Genomic DNA, 26,171 nt, shown 5'->3' with positions numbered 1-26,171 from the left:
TTTTTGAAGCCTAGGAAACAACATGAGCCTGCTTGGACCTCTGCTTGCACCAGCAATGAACTGCAATCCATTATCTCACATTGTCTCCATTATTCTTCTCAGAGAGGGTAATGAGGTACAGGAACAGGCTTCCCATGATAAGTGCTGGAATCACTGTCCATGGAAGTGTTCAGAAACCATGTGGATGGGGCCCTCAGTGGTATGGTTCAGTGGTGGTCTTGGCAGTCCTGAAGTAATGGTTGGACTTGGTCTTAAAAGTCTTTTCCAACCTAGTTGATTCTATGATCTCTACAGCTACACCATCAGGAGCAGCTACTGGAACTATAATGTCAATAGCATTCAGAGTTATGTTGACCTCTATGTCATTCATTTGATCAAGAACAGAGATGACTAACAAGGAAGACCTCAGTCCTGTCTACAGCACACTGCCTACTTTTCTTGGCATTAAAAAAGACACACTGGTAAGCAAATATCAGCTGTAGAAGTCTGAAAGAGTAAATGCTGCCTTCATTCAAGAAACATGGATGACTTTGATCTGCCTTCACTTCAAAAAAAACGTCAACCAATTTTTTGCGATTATGCGAGGGAGAGGGGAGGGAAGCCTCACCTTGCAGGAAGAGATAGAAACCAAGTGCAAATGTAAACTTAAAACCAACAAAAAAAACCACGAGCCACCTACATTTCTTGGAGAAGCTATTCTTAAAATAGAAGCTAGAATGATATCAGAGTGCTGCAGTACCACAGGGGACCTGAACTTCCAGAACTGAACAAAAGCGATACCCTCTGCAGCAGCAGCACAGTCAGCTGCTCTGCATCTAGGAAAGGAAGAGTTAACATAGGTGCTGATGTACCAGCTACCCGCTGTGTGCCACCCTGAGCCCTGAAACAGCAAAACAAATGAGGCAATACAGTTTTTTCCAAGCAATCACACTAGATGGGAAGAGCACAGTGAACAGAGGTCAGGGTTGTCAGGGAATCACTTGGCTTTCTTCACCTCTGCCCACACTTGACAGCAGCAGCAGTGCAGTCCAGCAAGCAACTGCCTTCACTGGGAGAAAGCACAAAAGGATGCCCTGCAACCAGGGAAACAACAGTAAGGAAAAAACATTGACCAGAATTTTCCTTCTTCCACAGAAGACTCAAAATTAAACACTTTCTCCTAAAGCCTGTCATTTGCATAATCACATTATCAAGATGGTCTTTCACAAGGCCTGAAGTGTCAACACACTGAGATTTCAATATAATGCATGAATAATAGAGTATGCTTTCCCCCACCTACATAGTTCTCTGCAGTTGGACTCCAAAGATTGTGACAGGGAGTAAAATATTGTTAGCCACCTGAGTATTTTCTAATTAATTCTTCTAAGCCACAGAAAAAATAGAGCCCAAAATGAGCATTTGAAGAGATATGAGTATGAAAGTGTATGAGCATGTTCAGCACAAAGGAGCACATATACTGAACTTGTGACATTTTTTTATCAGCAAGGCAGAAGTTATTCTGCATATGTAAGTAGCTTTCAAGCAGCATATTAAAAAAGTACATACAGTGTGTTGGTATACAAAAGTAATGTGCTAAAATTGGGGGGGAGGGAATCAAGCATTTATAATGCATCTTTGTATATTCTGGGTTCCACTTGTTTTTAATGAAGACTTGAGACTTTCAAATGAGTAAGAGAGCAATAGACATGAAAAAGGTAGGATGGAAGAGAAATAAAATACATTTACTACCTAAAGAAAGTGCGAAGCAGCAAAGCAAAACACAGTCAAAGAAAATTTCTTGTTTAAAGCATTGCCAACGGTCAGAGAGCACAGGGCATGTCAAGAGGAGTGGAAAGCCGTCACACAGACAGCTATGAGCTTCACAGCACACATGCCATGGGGCTTAGACAGCTTCCACAGGAGGAGGGAAAAATCTTTGAAGATTTTCAGGAGGGGATAAAAACCAGTAGAATAAACCTGATAAAAGTCACATCTTGCTTTTTTTAAAAGCTGATTATTCTTAGCCTCCCACAAACTGCTGTGCATTTCAATCATGACAGAGAAGATGAAGACCACCATGTTTCCAGGATGAGGCAGTAGCATGGTACTGCACCGAAGAATAACTTGCAAGAAAACTAGTCTGGGAGATGCTGCACATGAATGCTATAAGCCAACTCTAGTTTAGGAAATAAAGGATGAGTTAGAAAATAGCAGATGCCCTCTCTGAAAATACTGTGGTTGGAGATACTCACACTGCTACCTGTACCACAGCTGGCATCTGAGGCAGGCAATGGACAACTTGAGTCTGATCACTCCAGGCAGGCATTTATCTCGTAAGCTTTAGATTATTACCTAGGTATATCTTTACCACCATCTGAACAACTAGTTGAGTTGAAAGTGGAAGTTAAAATTCTCACTGATTTTGAGACTTTAAAATTTCAGCAGAAAGCAGAACAACAAAAACAAATCTTCCACTTGTTTCCCTACCTAAATCCCACTAAAATTCATATTTCAAATTTTAAGAGATATCACAGAATCACAGAATGGTTTGGGTGGGAAGGGACCTTAAAGGTTATGTAGTTCCAATCCCCCTGCCACAGGCAGGGACACCTTCCATTAGACCAGGTTGCTCAAAGCCCCGCTCAACCTGGCCTTGAACACTGCCACAGATCACATTATCAAGATGTGAGGCCACAGCTTCTCTGGGCAACCTGTGCCAGCTCCTTACCACCTCACAGTAAAGAATTTCTTTCTAATGTCTAACCTAAACCTTCCCTCTTTCAGTTTAAAGCCGTTGCCCCTTGTCCTATCATCACTACATGCCCTTGTAAAAAATCCCTCTCCATACTTCTTGTAGGCCCTCTTTTCTCACTGGAAGCTGCTTTAAAGGTCTCCCCTGAGCCTTCTCTTCTCCAGGCTGAACAAGTCTAACTCTCTCAGCATGTTTTCACAGAATATGTGCTCCAACTCTCTGGGCATCTTTGTGGCCCTCCTCTAGAATCATTTGAGTGGGGCCCCAACACAACTGGGAAATATAGTTAGAGCCTACAAGTCACTTAAGAATGACAATGAATAAGCATTTGGTTATTTGGGAATGACAAAGGAGGTTTCATTTTTAATTTTCGTTAAGTCATCCAAATTAATTAGTGCTTTTAAATGGCAATGAATCACTTCCTGAAATAATTTGTATTGGCTAAATTAATTCCAGTGAAGGAAGCCAATTTGCTGATTGTAAATTATCAGAGTCTCTGACTAGCTCCTGCATACATTGTGTACCAGTTATTAGGCTACTGGGAAACAAAGGACGGCTACTTTTCATCAGTGAACACGATTACAGCCCTATCAAGTGACCAGCTTATTGTGGTACGATTATAGGCTTCTATATAAAGAGTTCAAGCCAGGCCTCATTAAGAAATAAAGCTGAATGCTCAGAGGAAAGGAAAAATAATCAGAAGAAAAGCTTATTTTCTGAAGAGATGCATCAAAAAAAACCTGTTTGAAAGGAATATTCTCATCCTTTTAGGTTAATGAAGAGAAGTTCAGAGATGCAAGATTAATTATGAAGATACTTCCACCATATGACAGTGCCTAAAGGCAACCTGAAGCCTGGAGTCCCAAAGCCTGCTTCTCTCACTCATGGCTAGATGACTGTTTCAAGACTCCCCTAAATTGACATCTGAAAAGCAATGACCAGGTGAGAAAACACATACATGGGTTACTGCTCCTCTCCATCAGGCAAAGAAGATGCTTTCACAACACTCCCATGCTGCTGCTCTGAGAGCCTTTGTCCAAGCTTCAGGAGACCTCTGCATCCATCCAGCATGTACCACCACCCACCTACTGCAGCAAGATGACTTGGTTAAAGTCTGCAGCACTGTTCTCAATGGATTTCCTTTCTTTACCCCTCCAGAAATAAAAAATGTACATAAAGCTTTACCTAAGCTAATTTGCATGGCATTCTCTTGCTTTTATCTGCATCTCCTCACTGGTTATCAAAGCCTTGACATTTCAGCTTGAGAAATCCTTCCCTGGCTAACCCGCTTATCATCAGTAATGAATACTCATGCAAACAGGTACAAAATTAAATGGCTTCTTTACACTGATTATGATAGATTGAGTCGTGCTTAATCTACATAATCAAATTGCTTCTGTGTTCAGCAGTAATACCTTTTTGCTGCCCTGGGAGCAGGTTCAGCCTTGGTTCCTCTTTTGACAGCTTCTTTCTGAGAAACACTAACCACAACTGGGAAAGGGGCTACTTGAAATGCAATTATTTAACACAGCTGTATGAGGCACATCTTGAACTCTGCAATATGGCAAAGCAGGTCCAAATGAAAGGTGTCCCCCTTAGTAGAGGAGAAAAGTTCATGTAGGACACAAGGGAAAACAAAGCACAAACCAATCTCCTCCAGCTACTATGCATGTACCTAGACATAACTGGAGTGACCCTCTCAAGATAGGTAAAACATCTCTACTCAACTAGCTGCAGTGAGCTACTACCAGTACTATAATTTCCTTTCCCTATGCAAGAGCATCCCTATATGCAAGAGCGTCACCTGCTTACATGCTAATGAAATAGAAGAATGTATTTTCCAATCTTCATCAAGACCAGATTCAGGTTTCAATCAAGCTGGCTAACTCTTGTCAAGGTGCCAGAAACAAAGGATGGCCCAGGTATATAATAAAATCCTTGACTGGAGAAAGAAAAGGATTTGGCTCAGGAAAGGTTCTGAAATGCATCTCTGTGTGCAACTCTCATTTATCAGGTCACTTAGGCCAGAAGTGTCCTGAAGCTTTCTCTACTTTTAAATATTGATCCATTTTATTGAGAAAAATGAGAAGTAAGAAATGGTTTTCCTCACAAACTGTAAATAAGTGCTATTTAAAAGTATATTAAACAGCCTATTTACATGTGTCCAAAACACGGCATTGAAAGAAGCAGAGCAAAGGTTTGCTTCCTGACACACTTGCTAGGAGGTTTTTTCGTTTGCCTGGGTTTTTCTGTCCCAAAGAGTCTAACAAAATTATTAGTCTGCAAGCTAGGTAATATTTAGAAATAAGCGCTATGAGGGTAATCCTGATGCTAAATGCTAATAAGCACTTAGAGATAATTTCTCTCAATTCTTATGGCTTTGACACAGGTGGAAAGAAAGCACTGGCTGGACCTCTGTGGTTGGAAGAGTGACAACTCTAGAAAATAGGTCCCTTTGTCTTTGTAAGCAAAGGAAAGCCAACACAAAGGTGGAGGAGAGCAGGGGGAGGGTGTAGGGAGGAAAATGGGTTCTGGAAAGGGCTGTTGGCACAGCTTGACTTTGGCTCAGGAGGAAATAAAAGCTTGAATTACATAAAAATAGATTTAAGACAGAATCAATGACATTTCATCTGAAAGTTTAAGTTAAGTTTTAATTAGGATCCAAGATTTGGCACTTAAGTGCATGGAGTGGAGTATGTGTACTCATGCTTCCCAAGATAACTGAGAGATTTGAAACTTACTCATCTCAAAAGGTTAATTAAAGAACCATCTTTGAAAACAATACAGTTTGTTCCACTGGGGAGCCTGGTGGAAAAGCTGGCACACAGTGCCTACATCCACCCCCCCTCAGAAACACTCCAGGTAGCAAACCGAAGCTACGACCCAGTGACCATGGTACAGAGACAAGTGAAACAGCTTTGAAGCAGCCCAGCAAGGCACAAACAAACAGCCATGCCTCCAGCAGTATAAAGCGGCCCTGGGGCCTGTTTGCCACCCTGCACTGGACTCTGCACAGCTGCTAGGCTGGAGCTGCTTCAATGCACACACCCTTTTGAAGAGCAGGCATGATCATCACCAGTGGGGAAAGGTAGGTGTGGTAAATCTTATAATTAGGAAACTAAGGCAGAGTGATTCATCCAGGATCAAAGTCTAAAATTAAGCCAGAAATAGGCTGTGGGTTCCCCGATTCCCACAGATGATGACAGCACTGCAAAGCAAAGGCCTCCCCTAGTTCATCTGAGCAGCCTAAAAAATTTGCCAGCTTTTAGGAAAGCCTGTATATATGAAGCTCATTTGAAAAAAAATCTCACGCCAAATTTAAGAAACATTATCAAAATGGAGAACAGAAGAGTTTCATCATTCAAGCAAGACTTCGTGGACATAAGCGACCTTTGGCTGTGCAGTAATTTGATTTCCTAAGAACATGAACAAAGTCTCAATTAGGTCAGAGAGGACCAATGTACTGGTATGGGAGGGAAGCGAAATGTGCCGCTGTATCGGTGAAGAGTATTTCTCATCTTGGAGGGACTGGAGATATGGTGCAAGGAAGCATCAGTGCCTCTTGGCAAAAGCAAGCAAGGCTGCTCACTTGATATGTAAAGCAGGATGGTATACACCACAGGCAGAGGTAAAACACAGAAGCAAAACATTTGGCCAGTGGCTCTCAGATTACAGACAGCTTTTTGCTGTTTTCTTTACAAATGAGAGCCAGGTACCGTGGCTGCCATAGAAGAAACAAGCTAATTTAGGAGAAGCCCAGGGAAAAGCAGAGGAACAATGGAAAAAAAGAAATTATCCAAATAGCAACAGATTCTGAATTCTGTTTAATGGAGTGAAGCCTGAATGTTATTTGGTGCAATCTTGATGGGCCTGATTTAACTATTACATTTTCACACAATATTTTTCATGCTGCTTGACAGCCCTTGATGGCAGCTCAAAAGTTTCTGTCAGTTAAGCAGGTCTTTAGGAGTAAAGCACATTAGCTGGAGAAAAGACTGATAAGGAGTGGATGGCAACAGAAATAATACCAGGACTGAGACATCACTGTTAGTCTACTGGCACAGAAAAGCTGCTCAGGAGGTCAGTGGATAGAACAACACAAAACAGAACCACTTCAGTGAGAACAGTTACGGAACAATGTTCCTGGACACACAGGCTCCCACAGCATGTTTTTATCCAGCAGAAAGATGGACACAACTTCCAGCAGGCACTCTTCATCTGTGTATCCTTAATCCTTCTAAATCTCAGCCAGAAATAAGTTGGTGACCCTACATCATCAAGTCTCATACCCACTATTCAAACCACAACAGCCCACTTTTTACTTTTAAATCCGAAGCACAGTTTCAGACACCCGGATTTATTTCTGATTTGATTCAGAAACATCTACCTGAAGTGAGTTTATGTCAGTGACAAGTGAATCATGGTTGTGGGGGCAGTATCTTCAGATTGAAACAGACTGGTAGAAGGTACCCATTCAAAATGCTATCTCTGTGAATGCAACAATTTCAGGACATCAATCAGGCAATGTTCCACTTTAGCTACTTAGAAGACTTGCTTAGGATGAGCTCTTTTCCTCCCCCTCCAACAAGCCCATTAAGTATCTGATCTGCAAACCCTTGCACATACAAGAGAGTTACTTGCTCAAGGGTTTGGGTTTGTTTTTTTTTGGTTTTTTTTTGGTAAGGTTTTCAAGAGCACTCTGAATTTAAAAGCAGCATATTTTTTCTCCAGAACAGCCCCGTGCTGAAAGGCCACTCTCAAAAGTTGTGTCAGGTCTGCCTGCAACATTAATACACATGCTACATATAATAACTGTCACTGGAACAGTTGTTGAAGTGACTGCAGCCTGGCCTTGCCTCTTTTACATATCTCCTTATCAAAACATGGGGGCTTTATTTTAATGACCAAGCCCATATAGACACACTGAGATAAGGCTCCAGAGTAAGTATCTGCAGGTGCTGCTAATGCACCCACAAAAAACATTGCCAGAAATATAATTCTGCTTCTGGGATTTCAGATGCCAAGGAGAGAAATTCAAACACCCAGGTGGAACAGTTAAGAGCACAGTAGTCTCCGCTCCCCCAAAATCCCCCAGCATTTCAGTCACCATGCAGATCTTCATGCTCTCATGTTAATCTGCAATACCTATAAACAGGAAAATACCAAGTGCAAACCCTCAGCAATGCTATTTAGTGAGAAAGCAGGAGACATCCCTTTCAGACCCAGCTGGGTGCCTGAGCAGAAAGCTTACCCCATCTGGTAGTGCCCTCCAGCATACAGCACTCACAAACTCATTTGTGTCATCTTCTTTCCGGTCCTTGTCCAGGACACTTTTGACTGTATCAAACTTGAACGTCAGCAGTGTCTTTGAGAGGCCTTTATAGTATAGGTAAAGGGAATTATTTTCACTTCCTGGAATTAAGTAAATAAATACACAAGATTAGGTTCTGGTAGCAGGAACAGAAATAAGGCTTCTTAGCTCTTTCACTGTTTATGACAAGAACAGGCATTTCCTCTTTGTAGTTATCATGCTCATGGTGCCCTGGCAACTGGGAGCACTCCATGGCAAACTTTTGCAATGCTTAATAATAAGACCAGGTTTTATTACAAGACAGCTGCAGCATACTTGCAAAACATACAGGATCCCAACTGTCTTCCATAACTTCCTTAGAGCAGAGCATTTTGAGCAGAGCAGAGCATCTACGCTACCACATGAAATACTGCTACACCCAGCCTGCTTGGCGTTACAGCCCAAAGGCAGGTAACACTGTAAGCGTTTGTTTTTCTTGCTGTAATCAAGTATGACAGTTTGGTCTGTGGAGATTTAAGTAAGACAGACTAGACAATACGCAGGCTTTATTAACAAATCCTTCCCAATTTTTGTCTTGCAAGCTGTACAGAGATCAGAAAATACACAGGTCCTCCCTTCAGTGCTGGCACAGCTGTCCTGCTCATCCCAGCTATCAGTCTGTCACTGCTTTCCCACCACCACCTGTGGATTTACAGAAGTTAAACAGTCCAACTTAAGAACTTATATGGTGAAAGGACAGAAACGGCCAAATGGGTAACTGCTTCAGGATAATTCAGTCTTCTAGGGAACTGTTCACAGTGAGGATGTATTGCTTTGTCACACAGAATGCTGTATTATCAAGTACAGGATCCTTGTATGGTCCAGGCTACCGCCCTTCCTTAAAAAGAGGCAGGAGTTTATGTCAGTTGTTAAACTTGAAAGACATAAGTCATATTAATAGCAACTATACTAGTAGCTGATTTTTGGTGACAGCAAGTCTGAATCATCATATACAAATGACTCATCTGAAACACGAAACTGGCAACAGACCCCCTAAGGTCAGGGCTCCTTACACCATTCCCTGGGAAGGTAAAGAGGGTTGAAGGTTCAGAATAATCCTTTATTAAAAAGCCCATGCAGTTGTAGCACAACTGCTTGTGTGCTTTGCAACTGGAGAAGCACCAGCTCCAAGCAGTCCCATTAGCATTTGTAAGGATGCTCTACTCACCGCAGGCGATGTAGTCTCCATTGGATGCAAGCCCTACAAAATTCTTCTCATTGATGTGACCCTTGAAGGAGCGCAAGCAGTGAGGCTTCCCTACGTTCCACAGTTTCAGCTGACTGTCTGTTGACCTGAAAACGATACCTAAAGTTACCCTTCTGCCATGCAGCCGGAACTCCTTGCTTGCAATCCTGCTCCTTAACACCCTACTTGCAATGTAAGCATAGGCAGTCTTAGTGCACTCCAGGAGATTTATCACACTTTCAATCATATGCAACTCAGCTTGAGCTTGGAAAGGTATCATGTTATTTTAGAAGCCTGCATTATGATTGAATAAAACTTCCCCAAGTATTACTCTTCCTTCCTCCTATCAATTGCACACTCTTCCACTGAACTCTTCAGCCTTTGGGCTATCACTGACTCCTCTAGATCCTCACAGATCTAGGACATACTGGTTTTTTTTGGTTTTTTTTTTTTTAAAGCCTCTACAGCATGGACAAAATCTGTTCCGCTCTCCACGCCGGCTGCAATCCTCATTCATGCTTTTACAGAACCTGGGAAGCAAGCAGTCTCCTCCCTCTCAAGCTGCTCTGAAAGCATGTTCTCCTCCTCCTGCCCAATACCAAGCAGCAGCATACAAAAACCTATGGAGGCTCAGAGCTGCTATTAGCATTAATGTGGTTTTCTCACATGTAATTGAGACTGAATGGATGCAGATCCCTATCTTCCACTTTTTTCACCTTGGCAGCAAAGCTAAATATTGCTATTAAAAATATAAAGACTCTGTTAGGATTAAACCAAAATTGATGTTTTCCATTGTTCCCCCACATGCAAACATACCTGCCTTGAAAATGTGTTTCTATTTACTCTGCAAACACTTTCCCTTTGGCAAAAGAAAGGAGACAGAGATAGCTTCCTCTGCCTGTCAGTGCTCAACCGAAATAGGAATACCCCAGGTTTCAGTAAGATACACGATTAATTTCTTACCTCAAACCTGAGAGGACATGACCCTCTCTTACTTTACAGGTGTTATTCTCTAGAAGTTGCCAGGCTCTGATATTTTGGCACTTGCTGACTTATAGTGAAACACTCCACAGCAGGGATACAAATGGTGATCTAGTGGGACCAGACCCCCATGTAGCACCCTTGAGGAAAGGCATAATGCTGTTCTGATCTTAAATTTGAAAGATATTGGGAGCAGGGCCTATCAGGCTTCTGGGTGAGAGGGAAGGGAAGCAGGCCACACTCCCCTCATGCAGGTTATGTCACCCAACCTTGCTGCTTTCTGAATATTTAGAGTTGAAGGGGAAAAAATCTCACCCAATACCCAAATATTGCCAATATCCTAAGACATCAGACCTGCACTTATGTCACATTTACCTAAAAATACAGCATAAAAGTGGAGAGATGCAGCTTGTACTATACTGCAAAAATCTTACCTGCCCTCAATGACAGCTGGAATGACAAAAGAGTGATAAAGAAGCTGCAGCAAGATTTGTTGCTCATCTATAATAACAGTATGAGGTCAGATCAGAACAAAGGTATGAACTTCATCTGTAATACTGCGACTTAAGCAGGAGTGCATTCTTCATCCTAGGTCTTGACTGGTGGGTAGGCCTAAAACAGAATATTCTGCTTCTCTGCCTGATGCTTGTTCCATGTTCATCCTACCCTACACTGCTGCCCACTGTCCTTTCCCTTCTCTTGTCCTTACTATCACAATAGTAGCATAGCTCACAGAAAGGGCAAAAAAAAGTACACTACTGCTTTTTTGGCCCACAAGTACAGGGAGGTGCATTCTGTTCTATTACGGCAGCTGTATTTTTAAATACAGCTTCCATAGTACTGCTTTTAAAAGCTTCAGAGTTGCCTGGAAACCAAACTTTTCTGAAGGGAGAGTAAAGCAGCAAAACACTAATCCCTGGTCTACAAGCTGTCAGATTCCTGTGACAGCTTCTGCTATTGGCTAAGCCACCAAGAAGACATCACATATATAGGCACTTAACCTCTGTATTTTAGTAGCATACATTTTAGACCTCTTCATTAAAATAAAACCACTTAAAAGTCTGTTACTAATGGAATGCTTTTACTACTAACAATTTCCCATCAAGCTCTAGCCATGTTTGCATTGGGTAGCATGCCATAAAAGAAGAAAGTCATTCGCCACTGGATCGCAAGGATAGGAAGAAGTCATTGATCCTGTTGGTGTTACACTGCTCTTCTGGTTTCATACCCTCTCCAAAAAATATCACGGAGGCACTGCTCTGTTAAATCTGTCTCTCTGTAAATCAGCACTGCAATCAATGAGTTGTGCTAAATACCAAGCAGTTTTGAACATCCTTAAGGTCAAAAACCAACTCTACAAGGCAAACTAAATCAATGTAATCTATAGAACAGCTTTAGCTAGAAATCTAGAGAATCTGAGTACACATATAATAAAAAAAAAAATCAGAAAATTACTGCTTGATTTTTAAGAAATCATTACTGCTGTCTCCTCTCCTCAATTTGCAGAAGACATAAAAATAATCTGCTCTCTCTGACATTTCTTTCTGTTCATGCACAAAAATATAGGTGAATCCTCCAGTTAGTCCCCTCACTCCATCATTGCCTGTTAAAGTCTGAAGGCTCTACTGGTATTCCTTTCTGTGACTGTGGGATAAGCTTTCTCAGGTGGTCAGGTCGAGCAGGACAGGGCCACTCTGTCCTGAAACACCCCATAGATGATGTTCCACTTGATCAGGTCTGTAAAACATTCTTAGCCTCCTCTTGCTTCTATTAAACACCATCTTACTATCCAGATTTGGTCTAAAGCATTAAATTTAAAGTTTGTGTGTTCTAGTTATGAATTTGCACCCATATAGAATTATAATGTTAAAGGAAATAAGAAAATTGCTGATTAAATATAAGCAATACCAGAAGTCACCAGGGAATCTTCTACTACACAGCTCAGCATAACTCACTAACAAGCTGAGCACACCTCAAAATACTGTGCTTTGGCTCCAGTTTTCTAGAGCAAATGGTGTGAAAACATGGCGCAAAGCTAAGCTGGATAATAACTGACTTGGTGTAAGACAGCAGGAGTACTTTATGGGACTAGATCTATCCCTGTGATCCATCCCTGCTGCCCTTGGGTGTTACACACAAGCATATTGACAACAAAGACTTCCCTGCAGCCCTCCCCCAGGTTGCTTGCATTTTTCCCCCACTGTGGAAGAGGGGCTCACCTCTGGTTTATTGAAGAGGCTTGCAGCCATTCATGCAAACCTCTCACTATGTGATCTGACATACGCTCATTCCCGTATGACTGAAAACCTACCTAGAACTGAGGCAGTCACATCTGGCTTCGGGACAGACACATCGAGCCATGTAACTGGACAGAAGCTGCAGCATATTATTCTTTAGGGCCTCCATAGCAGACCTTTTGGTCTACCTTGGCTGAAAAGGTAGGACCACAAAACACAACTTCTCTATGTCTACTTTCTAATCCAAGTATAACCCTAAAAAGGGCTTTCACAGAACAGATTAATAAATTATCAGAGAACAGATCAGTCAATTCTACTTGAGTTTCTTTCAGGCTGTGGCTAAACCCCTCCTAAACATAGCAGTACCATTTGATAGCTTCTGTCACTCATCAGCGGTGTTTTACTGAAGATTAATACCCTCAGGGCTCTGCCAGCATCCTTCTCTACAGCAGAGCTCTGGCCAGGAGCACACAGAGCATTTTCTAAAAGGAGAACACACCTGCAGCCTCCCAAAGTCTGGGCTTGTGATCAGGAGCTGCATCTAGTTGTCTTCTTATTCCTCTTAAGCATTGTAGCTTTGCAAGGCAGAGCACAGCCAAGTGATACTAGGAATTAATTTCTATTTTGTCTTAGAAAAAAGCAACGAACTGCTTCCCAAAAGCACCGCAGCTAGCAAGTGCTCCTACCCGTGCATGTGAACTTGTGCAACGGCCCAGACGAGTGACAGAAAACAAAGGCTACAAAGTTTTTAGCCTACATAAAAGGCTGTACTTACGCAGAGACGATTTCTTCCCCACTCACAAATTTTGCATAGGAGACTGCCTTGCGATGCCCTTTGAACACCATGATTGGCTGCTTAGTGTTACGGAGATCATAGTAGTGAACACAGTGATCTGGAGATGAGAAAGTAAACAAGCAAAATGAATCAGCTGGGAAGGATGCATGGGACTTCTAATAGTTAGCTCACAGTTAAGTCTTGCCTGCAACTTCCACATCTCACTTAAAGTCTTACCTAAGATAAACAGTCTGCTTTATAGCAAGGAATATTTAAGCAGGCTTCTTAAAATGGTCCCCAAATTCAGTCTGGAAGGGTGCAAGCAGCCTTTCAAAGAGTCAGTGGGAAGAAAGAGGTGCATCCACACGTGTGTGCAAATATTCCCTGCATGTGTCCTCCCACAAACCCCATCAGGCCCATGTGAAGCCAGCAGCTAACAGGACTCTTGCCTCTCCTCTGGATGCTTTCTTGGCTCCCTGCCTAACCACTCCAATTAACTTCTCCAAGTCCCTGCACCCCCTTCTGCTCCTCAAGCTGTCCTCTTTTGGAAAACTGTTGCTACTTATACTGGATCTTGGAAAACAGGGATTAAATTTCTCATGCTTACTCTAAATGGGTAATCTCCACACTTTTGGTTTTTGCTTCCCTCCTCTGATTTTATTAGCAAGAGAGAATTAGCATTTCTGCTAATGAGAAAACAGATTAAATTCCAGTTCTTTTTAAGATTTAATTCACAGATGTGCTGCAGCGCCACAATTACATAAAAGCACTCAACAGAATTAGCAATACATTTTATTTTCTGTGCAACTAAATTTCAATTCCTAAGAAAATAATAATAATAATAGAAAATTCCACTAGATCCAGAAAAGAATAAAAAAACCCCACCAGATCCAAGCCCCAAACATCCCCATTGCTCTTTCCAGGTCAGTAAGGTTAATAAGCTTCTCCCTTCCTGACTTTCAGCCTTTAACACTGAACTTCATTATATTATTCCCCGCTATTCTGGAAGCACAGGGAGGGAATGCCATGCACATGCAAGGAAATAGAGCTGGACACCTTTCTCACCAAGCAACTTGAGATACTCAGACATCAGCTGAAAACTACTTTGACCCTCCTCCCTCTGAAATAACACACTACCAATGGAAGTTTATTACAGAGATTACATAGAAATGAATTTAAATGCCAGTAGCTATGGTTATTTTTGTATTTTACAGCATTTCAAAGCAGGGCTCTCAGCCATATGAACACCACCCAGCTGTCTCAAAATCCCATGTGGTCTGAGAGATAACAGGATTTACATCAGTCAGGCTACAGCAACCACCATCCGACTGGCAAGGGTAGCTTCTCCCCTATATTAACAGACTAATCGGTGGCCATGGCAGGACACGGACTGTGTCAGAAACACCACCTGTAAAACAGGTAAGCAGGGAAGTCAACTTCCCCCCTAACTGCTTCCAGAATCTTGTTCTCTGTGTAATATGATGGGTTCAGAGATTTCTCCAGCAGATGCTCCAAATAGCCACTCCAAGTTTTCTTTTCCACTTAACATTGAACTGTTGAATTACCCTATTGTGTTGAAACCCAGCAGCTACTGCACCCATTACTGCTAACACTGAAACTGGGAAGTGCTGTATCCCCCAAGCACTCCTTCAAACATTCTGTTTCTTCCACCTCTGAGATATTAACCCTCCAGAAACCCAACATTTATCAACCCAAATCCCAGTGCATTCCTACCATTTGGGTATTTCACTTGACTGTAGAACACGATGATATTGCAACAGGCTTATTCCATACAAGGGCAAAATTTCAACGGGACTTTGAATTAAGCATTAACACTCTTAAGATTTGGGCATCCTGGTGCCAAATTTTAATTTCTGAAAAACTAAAGCCAAGAAACTCCACATTTTCTCATTTGGCCAGCAGACCTTCTGCAGAGCTTCAAAACAGTTAACTGACTATTGTGAATTTAGTGAGCAGAGTAATTCTAGCAGGGCTTTCTATTAGAAGCCAGTTAGTGGATAAGGCTTTCAAGTCTATTTTTGCTTACAGTTTTAAACTCCTCTCCAGCTGGCCAGTCACTAGGATACCTTTTGAGCACCAGATTTTATCTTTCAGAGGGTGGCACTGAGAGGGGTACCTGCAGACGGCTGCATGTGAGCAACTGGAGCAATGCAGACAGGAAAAAGCCATAGCAGGAATGACAAGCCCATTTGCGGAGCAGAGACATGAAGTTGCACTCACCTTCTAAATATCGCAATAAACAGCTCAAAGCCTGCCGGCATCTGGCCCCTGCACTGCATGTGCCTCCCAGCATTGGCAGGGCAATCAATCACTGTCTGCTCTGATCACAGAGTTCAAGGGAATGGGCAAGGCCAGTGGGTTCTAAAATTAGCCACTTAATTATTAACTGATTATTTCAGCAGCAGAAGTGTTGATGCCCAATTGAGTTGTATGTGGCTTGGTTTTTGTTGTTTTGTTTTTTTTTTTTTTTTTTTTTTTAATTTAATTGAAGCAGCTATTTAAGTAGATACATGAAGACAAACACTCACTGCATTCATTAAAATCAGAACAGGTGGTTGTGTTTTACAATTAAAGAGATACTGCCTCTTGTAGGCCATATGGACTTTCCAAAAACATGATAAAAATGCCATCTGCTGAGGAAGGCAAGAGCCCAAAAATTAAGCTAAGTGAGAAAAAATACAACTCCCAGGTACCCTGGCAGCAGCCTAGCCTGGTGGAGTTTGATGAGCTGAAATTGTCTGCAATGGGCAGCATCCCAGGCACATCAGCAAGCCCAAGGAAAGGTGGCAGCATGCTCTGGAAAGCTAAGAAAATAAATTGGTCCTAAGAGGCATCTGAAGGTAAGGAAAAGAGTGAGCACTGAAGGAAATCAAACACTTCCCAAGTTCTGCAAAAGCCTGTAAGCTCATCCAGCACCTCACCACTGGCTCCTGCCCTTGGCATCCTCGAGATATCATAGAGCATACTCCACCACTAATCAGTGATGCACAGGGGTATTTGCTTCTTGTTTTGCTCCTCAAACATGAGCACTAAAATCATCACTTGGCAATTTTTTTACAGCTCTACAGTTTGCACCCTGAACAGGAAACTCTAAGAACAATTCCAACTTGGAAATGACATTTCCACAGTTAAAAGCCTCATGCCTACCTAACCCTTGGGCAGCAATATCTCACTGCTTTACCTTTTCTTCTGTGTTCAGGCTTAATTGAAATATATATGAGATAATGGGATAAAACATGTATATATACCTTCACAAATTAAACACTCTGAAGCAATTCTCGTCTAGTTCAATGACACTGCAGAAGCTGAGCACAACAGAATTCTGCTGCTGTGCCTTCTGAATTCAAATGTTTGCTGGCAGGCTGTATTTTATTATATATATATTTTTTTTAAGTTATCTCAGAAGGCAAAAAGGGCAGCTAAGCTCTGCCACTGCTGCTGAGATGTCTCTGACCACAAGCCTGAGTTTTAAATAGTGCTTTTTCCAGATTGCTCAAGAACTGCTTACTTCCCTTAAGACGCTGCCACTTTCACCTTTGAGCTGTCTGGTGACAGCTAATAAAGAATTTGGACTTTTCCAAACTTCTGAAAGATCTAACCACCTCTTCAGTAAATATAACCTGCATCAGCAAAGGATGGCATCCCTCACTGCTTGGCAGCTCATAAATTCACAAGACTCCAGCTGGCAGGAGCAGGGCAAAAGGAAAGGATGTTTTTGTTATATAAAAGGTGAAGTGATCAGCACCTTCTCAATCTTGGTCCTCAGACTCAGCTTGATTGCAGAGGTGAGGACACAGTAAACAAACTAATGAAGTGGTTACATGATCTTAGAAAGTCAGGTTAAAAACTTCCTCCCCCCACCCCCAAAAAAACCAAAACCCAAAAAACTAAAAACCAAACCAAAACAGGAGAGGTGGGAACTGCTAATGGAGGCAGAGGCATCTTAAGTAATTTCAGAGTTGCTCAGAAAGACTGAATTGCTTTTGGATTTTTGGTTGTTTAAACAACAACAGAAGAACAACGAAGTCTGTTTTTGACAAAAGCGATTTTCCTTACACTTCGATATGTTAATAAAATTCTTAGGTTTAACCTCACCTACTGCAAGCAAAGCTTTTAATACGTAGTGATGAGTAGCAGCTCCAGAAAAGAGTATGCAAGTGGTTAGGAAATATCATCACAGCAGCAGCTTTATCCTTCACAGAGTACTGGATGTGCAGGGTAGCAGCACACAGAAACCAGGGAGCAGAGCAATCCAGCTTTCCATGTATCCAGCAATTCTAAGTAGCATCCATCTTCCAGGCCATGTGCTTTACCCACCTTCACCACAAACATTAACCAGCATGAACTAATGCAAAAGACCCCCTCAGGCTTTTTTCAGCCAATAACCACTTACTTGAAGGGATATCAAGCCAAGGACAGCAAAATAAAAATTTACCTGCAATGCAACAGTTTTACATTCAATGAACGTAACTACTAGAAAGCCCCAAGAGCTGCATACAAAGGTTATGTGGCTCTCCTCTGGAAAATTGAACTGCTGGAGAATCAATGACTATTTTTCTTATTTCAATCATTTAGAAATATCTATTTCTCAACTGTTCAATATTTAGATTACTGATCCATTCAAAAAATAAGTAATTTACATTACTTGGATTTTTCAGTGCTCATAGACTTAAGAATAAGTCTACTTGCTACTTACTTACTAGTGTATGTTACTACATGTCAGATGAATATTACAGCCAAGATGCCTGTATTCAAAACCAAAGTTGTAGGGTAGGCAAGCCAAACTTGTCTGTTATAAGTCCTCTGTTGTCTAAGGACATTTTGGATGGTGTCCCTCCCCCATCAACTAAAAGAGATCTTCAATACCAAGCTTAGAAGTCAAGCTCATTTCATGTATTAATGCTCTGGCTACAGCCTGCAGTCCTGCATCCCTCACCTTCATCTATTTGTTTTCCTCCATACGAGCTTCAAGCTTGGATCAAGGCTGCCTGTTTTCACCACTGAAACAGTACATTGGTAGTAAGAACAAAAGACATTTATAGTTTGAGGGGTATATTTAAATGAATTGCCCAAGATTTAAACTGAGTCAGAACAAGTTTGGTGCAAGATACCTCTGCTCACATCCAATTAGGTTATTCTGAAGAAACAAAAAGCGCAACAAAATAGCAGGGCACAAAAAAGCCCACAAAAAGCCTTTCAGCAAAAAGATGAGAGGCATGATTTTGTGGCATTTAATTTTTATTTTTATTGGTTTCAGAGACCCTGAAGGAAGCCTCCACTGCTCAATGCATATTGATGGGGTCAGCAAAAATTCAACTATCAATATTTAAACAACTACCTATAGAAAATGATCTTTACTAGTTTTCTCTGTATACCATGTGTAAGCAAGATTACTCAGCACGCAGAGTGCACAGAGTAAAGCCTTCAGAGCTACCTAGAAGTGTATCTAGGCAACTTGTTTAGCAGGAAAATATAATCATATCCTTATTCCTTCAAGTGTCCAGAGCCCAATAGTTCAAACCAAAGCCTGTGTTTCAAGTGTCTCTGGGTGAGAAGGAAAGAGTACACATTGTCATCCTTCTAAGTGGTATTCCATGAGGGAGAGGGCAAGCTGTCTTAACGAATTTTTGTTGAACATAGATAAACAAGCAGAAGAACAGAACTTTAACATCAAGAGGGATTAGACAAAAGTCTCTCTCAGCCAGGCTCAATGTGAATTTTTGCTTTACAAAAGGAAGGTTGCATTTTCAGAGATAAAACCTTTGGCTAGACTAAAAATGGAAACAGAATCAGGAGGCTCATATGCAACCTCAGTTCCCACCATTAAAAACTTATTCTTCTGTTAAGTGAGGAGTAAGAGTAAGGATATAAAACGGAGCAACATCCTGATTTAAAAATAAACTCAATGTGCTATACTGCACTGTCTTGCAGTACACTGAAGATGACATGGCACATTAGATGCCTTGCACTTTACAGAAGCCTGAACAAAGACAAGATAAGCTCAAAGACTTGAGAAAAGACAGACAGCTGCTATCAGAACCCAAACCTTGAAGTTGAAATGCTTTAAAATAAATTGCCTTTAATTTGACAGGAGACCTGTAAGAGCCTCAGCACTCTCTTGGTCTGATAACCATCTAGCAAGCCCCATATTTACATAAAGAATAACAAAAAAGCTATTAATAAGAAAGTGAAACTTCTTCAGTGGATCTTCTACATACCTCCACACCAGGAAATAGACTCTCACTGCAAAGGCAGCTCTATCGCCAAAGGCTAGTCAAAGACAACTCAGGATTTAATTATGAGGAAGCCCAAACAAACTTCATCCTACTTAAGAGTGCAGTTTCTCTTAGAAACCCATTTTTGCTCAAGGGTCCTGAAAGCTGTAGAATAACATAGGTTGGAAGTGACCTCTGGAATTCAGAGTCCAACTTCCCACTCAAGGAAGGGACAAATGCAAAGTTGGATTCAACTTCCAAGTTAAATAATTGTGTTCAAGGGTCCTATTCAGTCAGGCCCTGCACATTTCCAAAAGACAGAGATTCTGTAAGCTCTTCCCTCATCTTAGATGCCTTGAGAAAAGCTCTTATGTCAAAGGATTAGGGAGAGGTTTTTTTTTAATCCAAATTTGTTTCAGCTATTTGCTATTGACATAAGAAAAGAAAGGCACTAGGCCACCTCTCAACATTACAATATTAATGTTTAGGTTTTGTTTTGCTGCTTCTCAGACCTTTCAGGTTTTGTATACCTACTCCCACATGCTGGGGGTGGTGTGAAACACTGCCACACAGCCTTAGTTCTCCTTTCATTTCACTTTTTTTTCTTACTAGTGAAAAAGAAAACTGAGAACTGCTGAACTTTAACTGTTGCCAAATCAGTAATATCAAACAACAGCACTTAGAGAATTTCATGTGACTGAGGTGGCTTTGTTCAAAAAGTTGATGGTGGTGATTTACTCTCCCCTGTGGCAGAGAGACAGCCTGGAGTTGAAGCATTCATATGTGGGTCTTGCTCTGGGGAGAACACTGGGGACACGGGACAGTTAACACTCCACCTTTGGTAACAATTCAGCTCAACAAGAGGTGAACTTTCATGCAGTGACCACCAAAAAAACCAAGCAACCAAACAAACAAAAAAAAAACAAACCCACAAAACCCCCCCTATTTTTAATCTTTGATCTCTTCCAGGGCAGAAAAGAATGTATTGAGGGGGAAAAAAAAAGGGCTTTATTATAGCAATAGAAATGCAGGGTGGCATTTCAGTATTCAAGAAAGAACAGTGAGGAAGCCTTCCAGCCAATGAAGCGCTATGAGGAGATTTATTTCACTTGACAGAGTAATATGGATCAGTAATACGATCAGCATAGACTTCGGCCTATCACAAGCCATTTCCGAGCGAGGAAACAGTGTGATAATTTCCACCACATAAAAGAAGCAGATACTCAGAGAGAAGACAACACATTAGGAATGGGAAACAAAGTGGACTTGAATTCAAGGGAGCAAAGCCCTGCACAAAAATTAGGACAAGAATATTCTGAAGAAGAAATTAAATAATATTGAAACCAGTGAGCTCACATCAGGGGCCTCTTTACAAAGTACTTCCCTTACTGTAAGGGTTTGATACAGCCTGAAGCAAAGAATCTTTGACAGACAAAACTACCCAGAGCATTTTGTTGAAGAATACAGTGTGCTGTTTTCCAGTTGCTGGACAACAAATCACAGGAGGAGGAGAGAGAAGAAATAAATCCATTTCACCCAGACAGCTTCTTGCAGAACATTGCAGTGCAGGTAAAGCTAACTGGCATTTTTTTATTTTTCCTGCCTCTACCTTCCCTTAAAAAACACCCAAACAAACAACAAACCACCCAATAAAACAAGAACATTTTATCTAAAAAGCCTTTGTGACAGGCACATTAAAATGTTTGCTGGATATGGCTTTGTATTCACAATTTTCTGTTCCAGCAAAAATTGCAAGTACTTTGTTTCTATAACTAAGATAAAATTACACGTTTAATGCATTTGCCTTTTCTTCCTCTTTCTACCTGGAGTTCCCTTTGTAGTAAAGGAACAGTTTCTTGCCGAATAACCATTTTCTGTTGCCCTGGGGGAATCTCAGCAATCTCTTCTAGAAGCAACACACTGGTCCACAGCAGTGAACTTGAACAACAATGCCCTTATTTTGTATTTCATGTGTGTGCCTGAGATGATTTGGCATGCAGTACTTCATTCATATTTGCTATTAAGAGTTCTGTCTAGACAAGTGGTCTCATACACCATTGCACCAAACTCCTGCAGACCCTGTCTTCATCGGTGTCAAACATTCAACAGCTACTTAAAAGGGACTGAACTTTGGAAAAGCATTCAATAGATATTTTCTCTGCAGGTCAAAGCCCCCTCATGTGCTCTTCCCTTACAGCATGCTCTGAAGACTATAAAAGAGTAAGCAAAGTCTGTATGATTTATTTCACTGGTGGTAAAATCTTAAAAAAAACAAAACAAAACCAAAAACAAAAAACCAACAAACCCAAACCAAAACCCCGCAAACCTTTTAAGTGAGGAAGCCACAGAGCCTGTGATGTTAGCAAGGAGATGAAAGAAAGCTTCTAAAGCAGGGGAAGGTACAGGGGTATTTGAGGATGATAACTCAATCTCATTTTCCTTCACTGCAATACAGATGATGGGCAACAGCCTCCAAAAACCATACTTGGGGAATCCAACACAAATCCAGCCCAGGTTTTCATTTAAATGAAGGAAGAGCACAGCTTTGAGAAGGAAAATGCCTAACAGTGCTCTGTTTAGCAGGTAACAAAGGAAGCAACATGAGAAAGTTTCACCCCAGGAAAATTGAATTAAAGAGAGTTAAGGTTAGATTGAGCTTGTCTGGTAGCCTCAGTTTAAACTCTGGCAAAACCAACAGTGCAATAAGCATCTTCTATCAAGGAAAGGATCAGGGTTGTGACAGCAGAAGGTTTTAGATTAGCACCTCAAATATTTTGACAGGGAAGAATATACCCAGCTTCAGCTAGTGATTTTCTTCTCTAACACCAAATCTACTATTTTCTTTTATTATTTTTTTAAACATATACCAACACTAGCATTTCACTGAAGATCTATATCTCCCTCTGCTGAACAGATGAGGGGAACAACAGCCTTGATGGAAACCACCAACTGAGTTTTTAGCTTTTGTATGCAACAGATTCCCTATGGCTTGAAGTTATAGATGACATTTGGCACATCATGGATAATGGTCTTTACACACTGGGGACATTTTTTTTTTTACTGACTTGTCTAAAGCTTTTGACATAGCAGCCCATAAAACCTCTACCCTAAATAACCTGTCTCATATTAAGGAGAGAAGGAGGAGACATAAAACATTAGAGATCTTAATCAGTTGAGAAAAGGGCTCTGATAGGAGGGGCAGCAAAAGAGATTTCTCTAGAATGCCTTTGAAACTTTGACCTTTATGGTTTTAAAGAGCTACAGAGATTTCTCAAAGGAATAAGGGATAGATAGAAGGCAATTGTTGAATAGCACAGCATCTATCAGACTGTTGGAGAAAAAATATTCAGTACACATAAGGAAGATTTACTAATGCTATAAAACAAATGAAGACAATAGCACTAGCAACCTGGAGCTTTTGGAAGAAAACATTCTTTATGTCTGAATGAGAAAAAAAAAAAGTGTTATTTACTGTTCAGACTCTTAATTCAACTTTTCTCATTGACTATGTAACATGTATGACTCTACATGCACTAGTATGTGTAGGCTGATGTCCAAAATACGTTTTATAACACCTGGAATATGTGAAGAACAGTAATTTTATAGTAAAAGATGCTTTAAATCCATGATGCCTAGATGAACTATGTCTCAGAAGAACTGAAACTTCACGAGCACGTGAAGCATGTGAGCACAAGAGGAGTCTAATTTGCACAATGAGTGTTGGATACATCTATTGAAGCCAAAAGTACTACCTCGTTTGCTAAATGGATCTCTCAATTCAAGATCCTTCTTGCACATAGTATTTGTCCTTACTGCAAACCCATGCCATCTCTGGTTCTTGAATGACTCAAAAGTTGTACATGTCATAGAGCTGTGATGAGGGAAAGGGCAGCACAGTCAGATCCCCAGGCACTACATGCTCCAAGAGGTCAAGATCATGTACATAAGGGCTTGAAACACTAAGAAAAGTAGAAATGAAAAGGAAAATCCTAAGATTTTTAGGAGTGCATTTATGAAGCAACAGCTTCAAGGTTTTTTACTGTATCAGCAAATATCATGCAAAAAGAACCAAACAGGCTTCAGAACAGCCAAACTGGCTCTAGCGGAAGCACAGGCTGCTGCCATATGTATTACAATATGCAGCTGAGGACCAAATTATTGGTCAAACTTGATTTTAGTCTAGAACTACTTTTGCTTCACTAGCCTGAGGAGATATAAGCCTTCTTATACTATGTATTTTGGAGATGGTGATCTGATTCATTACTTAAACTGCCTTCAAAACAGATTCTACTGGAAAAGATGACAGATATTAAAAGTAGTGTCACAATCACTAATATTCATGCTTTAGATAAGAATGCTTAAACCAAAACCCTAAAGGTATGGTAGATTATGCAGACAAGAAAATAAGTACAGGAAAGCACATGATGATACACGGGTATCCCATGTGGAAAAGCAGCAATGTACACGTACACACGCCTACATTCTTTTTGTTTTCTTCTTGAGACCCAAATAGCTAACAGGGCCTTTTTAGGGGAACCTAGCCCAAAAGTTAAACTCTTCTCACAGTGCTTAAATGCTCAAATAATATGAAAAGATGGCTTTGAAATGAGAGCCCACACTGCTCTGACAGGTTAGACTTTCCTATGGATTGTGACAATCTTCACCAGTTTGATTGGAAAAAGTAGTGTATGTTATAAAGGTCCATCTGTGCACAGTACCCAAATAAAGGCTGGAACAGTTAATCTACACAGCAGTCTGAACAGGAGATAACACAGGAAGCCATTATAGAGGATGTCATTTCAATGAGCAATTCCTTTAAATGAACTACCAGAAAAACTGCAGCTCTGGAAACTGCCAAGGCTGGAAAGGATTAAACTCTAAGGGATACAGCAACAGCTAGTAACAAGAGCAATTCGGCATTCTGAGGAAAAGATGAATCTTGGAGTTGCCTATCTGTTCCCAAATTTCAAGGCTCATTTCAATTTAAATTTGAATTTTATAACACTGACTAAATGACTTTGACAGTTGTCAAGACAAAACATTTAGGAAAAAAATATTTAAGCAAACAATTAGCAATTTCATTTCTGCTAATGACAGATGCATCCTTTTCTCCAGAGAATCAAATAGAGTTTTTTAAGTTCATTTTATTCATTCACTTGTTACTGAACTGTGACGACCCCTGAGATAAAGCTAGGAAACTCCCAATAGGTCTCTATATTGTTACTTACCATTCACTGCAAATGCTTTATCCCAAACAAGTCAGAGACTACCACTCTTGTGCAAGTTATATAAGCTTTTAAACTCTGAAGCTTACATGAAATTTGCACTTATGCCATGTCCTGCACAACTATTAGTGGTTTCAAGCCCCCTCATTATTTCCTAGGAAACAGGTACTGTGCAGTACACCCAGCTGATCCAGTAGCACCTTTGATGTGCAATGCAAGTCAACTTAACTGCAAAAATCGTAGGCTTAAATAACATGGCACAGCTGCAGTTCTCCTGATTGTCAGTCCTGAACAGAAGCGAAATTTGATCTACTAACAGTGCCAGCACAGCAGAAGGTATGGCTTGATACGTCGCTTTGATTTACATGCCAGTATCCACATTTAAGTCAAACCTTTGAGATGGTGTTCTAGCCTAAAAAACACCAAGTTCAGTGTTTCCCCCGCAATAAGTACTGTTGGAACAGAAATATGATCACAACCACAACTGATTAAAATGCTGTACATGCTTTCCAAGATTATGAGAAATGAAACTTTTGCAATGAATTCTGGAATCAGTTTAAATTATAAGGTGACAAGTGCGGACTTCCAAAACATGGACCCTGTCCCCTCCCTTCCCCCGCCAATAACATCAGAGATCATGGACCCCAAGGAAAGACACCCTGCAGGTGAAGTCCAATACATGCATCAGGCAAGTCCTGGACTGCTGCATGCCATATCAATTTCATACAGGCTGAATTCTAAGCACCAATGTGAAGTTTTTCCACAGGCTTGAAAGAAAAGCTTAACCTTTGTCTGTGCCTTTGAACACTGCTATCAATTCACACGCTAACGGTAATCTTGTAGCTTAAGCCCAAAGAAGCCACCTATCTCCACCCTAAACATGTCATATTCACACAAATAGATTCTGAGTCACTGCAGGCTTTCAACAGAGCAGTGTACTTATCCATGAGAATCTATTAAGGTAATACTTTGCTTTCAGCTGGAAAACATTAATTCTCTTCCAAAAAGGCACACTGCCTTCTTGGTCATTAATATCACATCATTTGTCTGAGCTGAGTAACAAGCCAGGCAAATCATCCAGTTCTGAGGCAGTGTGAAAAGCTAGCTCTACAGAGACATGTTTGGAAAAGAGAAATCACTGCTTCAGTTACTGCAGCAGAAATATCAATATTTCATTGCACGAGGATGGTCTCCAAAGTTGTCCTGCTTGGGCTCCACATATATTAGCAAAACTGAACGATGCCGATAAAGAAGCCACATATGAATTTCAACTGTAAGTGCATCAGGGTGATGCAGAGATCTTAAGTGGTGGGTAAAGAGTTGCAAATGAAAACAAAGCTGTTGACATAGCAACAGGAGTCCTTCAGCATGCTGGATGCTGTGGATTGGTATTGTTAGCTTTGTGGACATTCAACAATGAAAGAAAGGCAGCAGCATTCAAAGCCAGAAT

The 26,171-nt window shown here is 41.0% G+C and overlaps 1 protein-coding gene across 7 annotated transcripts in view; it reads right to left on the bottom strand.

Annotated features, from left to right (window-relative positions):
• COP1 (COP1 E3 ubiquitin ligase) overlaps window positions 1–26,171 on the bottom strand; it is a 130,625-nt gene that overhangs the window by 27,208 nt on the left and 77,246 nt on the right. For all 7 annotated transcript variants that reach the window (XR_013957312.1, XM_080622431.1, XM_080622432.1 and 4 more), the window contains 3 exons: window positions 13,261–13,378; window positions 9,250–9,374; window positions 7,983–8,143 (listed from right to left, as the gene is read on the bottom strand). Coding sequence is in view for 6 of the 7 variants with exons in the window: in XM_080622431.1 (XP_080478557.1) it covers window positions 7,983–8,143; window positions 9,250–9,374; window positions 13,261–13,378 (404 nt within the window). In the remaining variant the exon portion in view is untranslated. The remainder of the gene's footprint in view (window positions 1–7,982; window positions 8,144–9,249; window positions 9,375–13,260; window positions 13,379–26,171) is intronic.

This window comes from Psittacula echo (genome assembly GCF_963264785.1).
Source record: "Psittacula echo genome assembly, chromosome: 7".
Classification (NCBI taxonomy): Eukaryota; Metazoa; Chordata; class Aves; order Psittaciformes; family Psittacidae; genus Psittacula; species Psittacula echo.
Note: the sequence above shows the minus strand (reverse complement) of the source record. Positions and strands in the feature narration are given on the sequence as shown.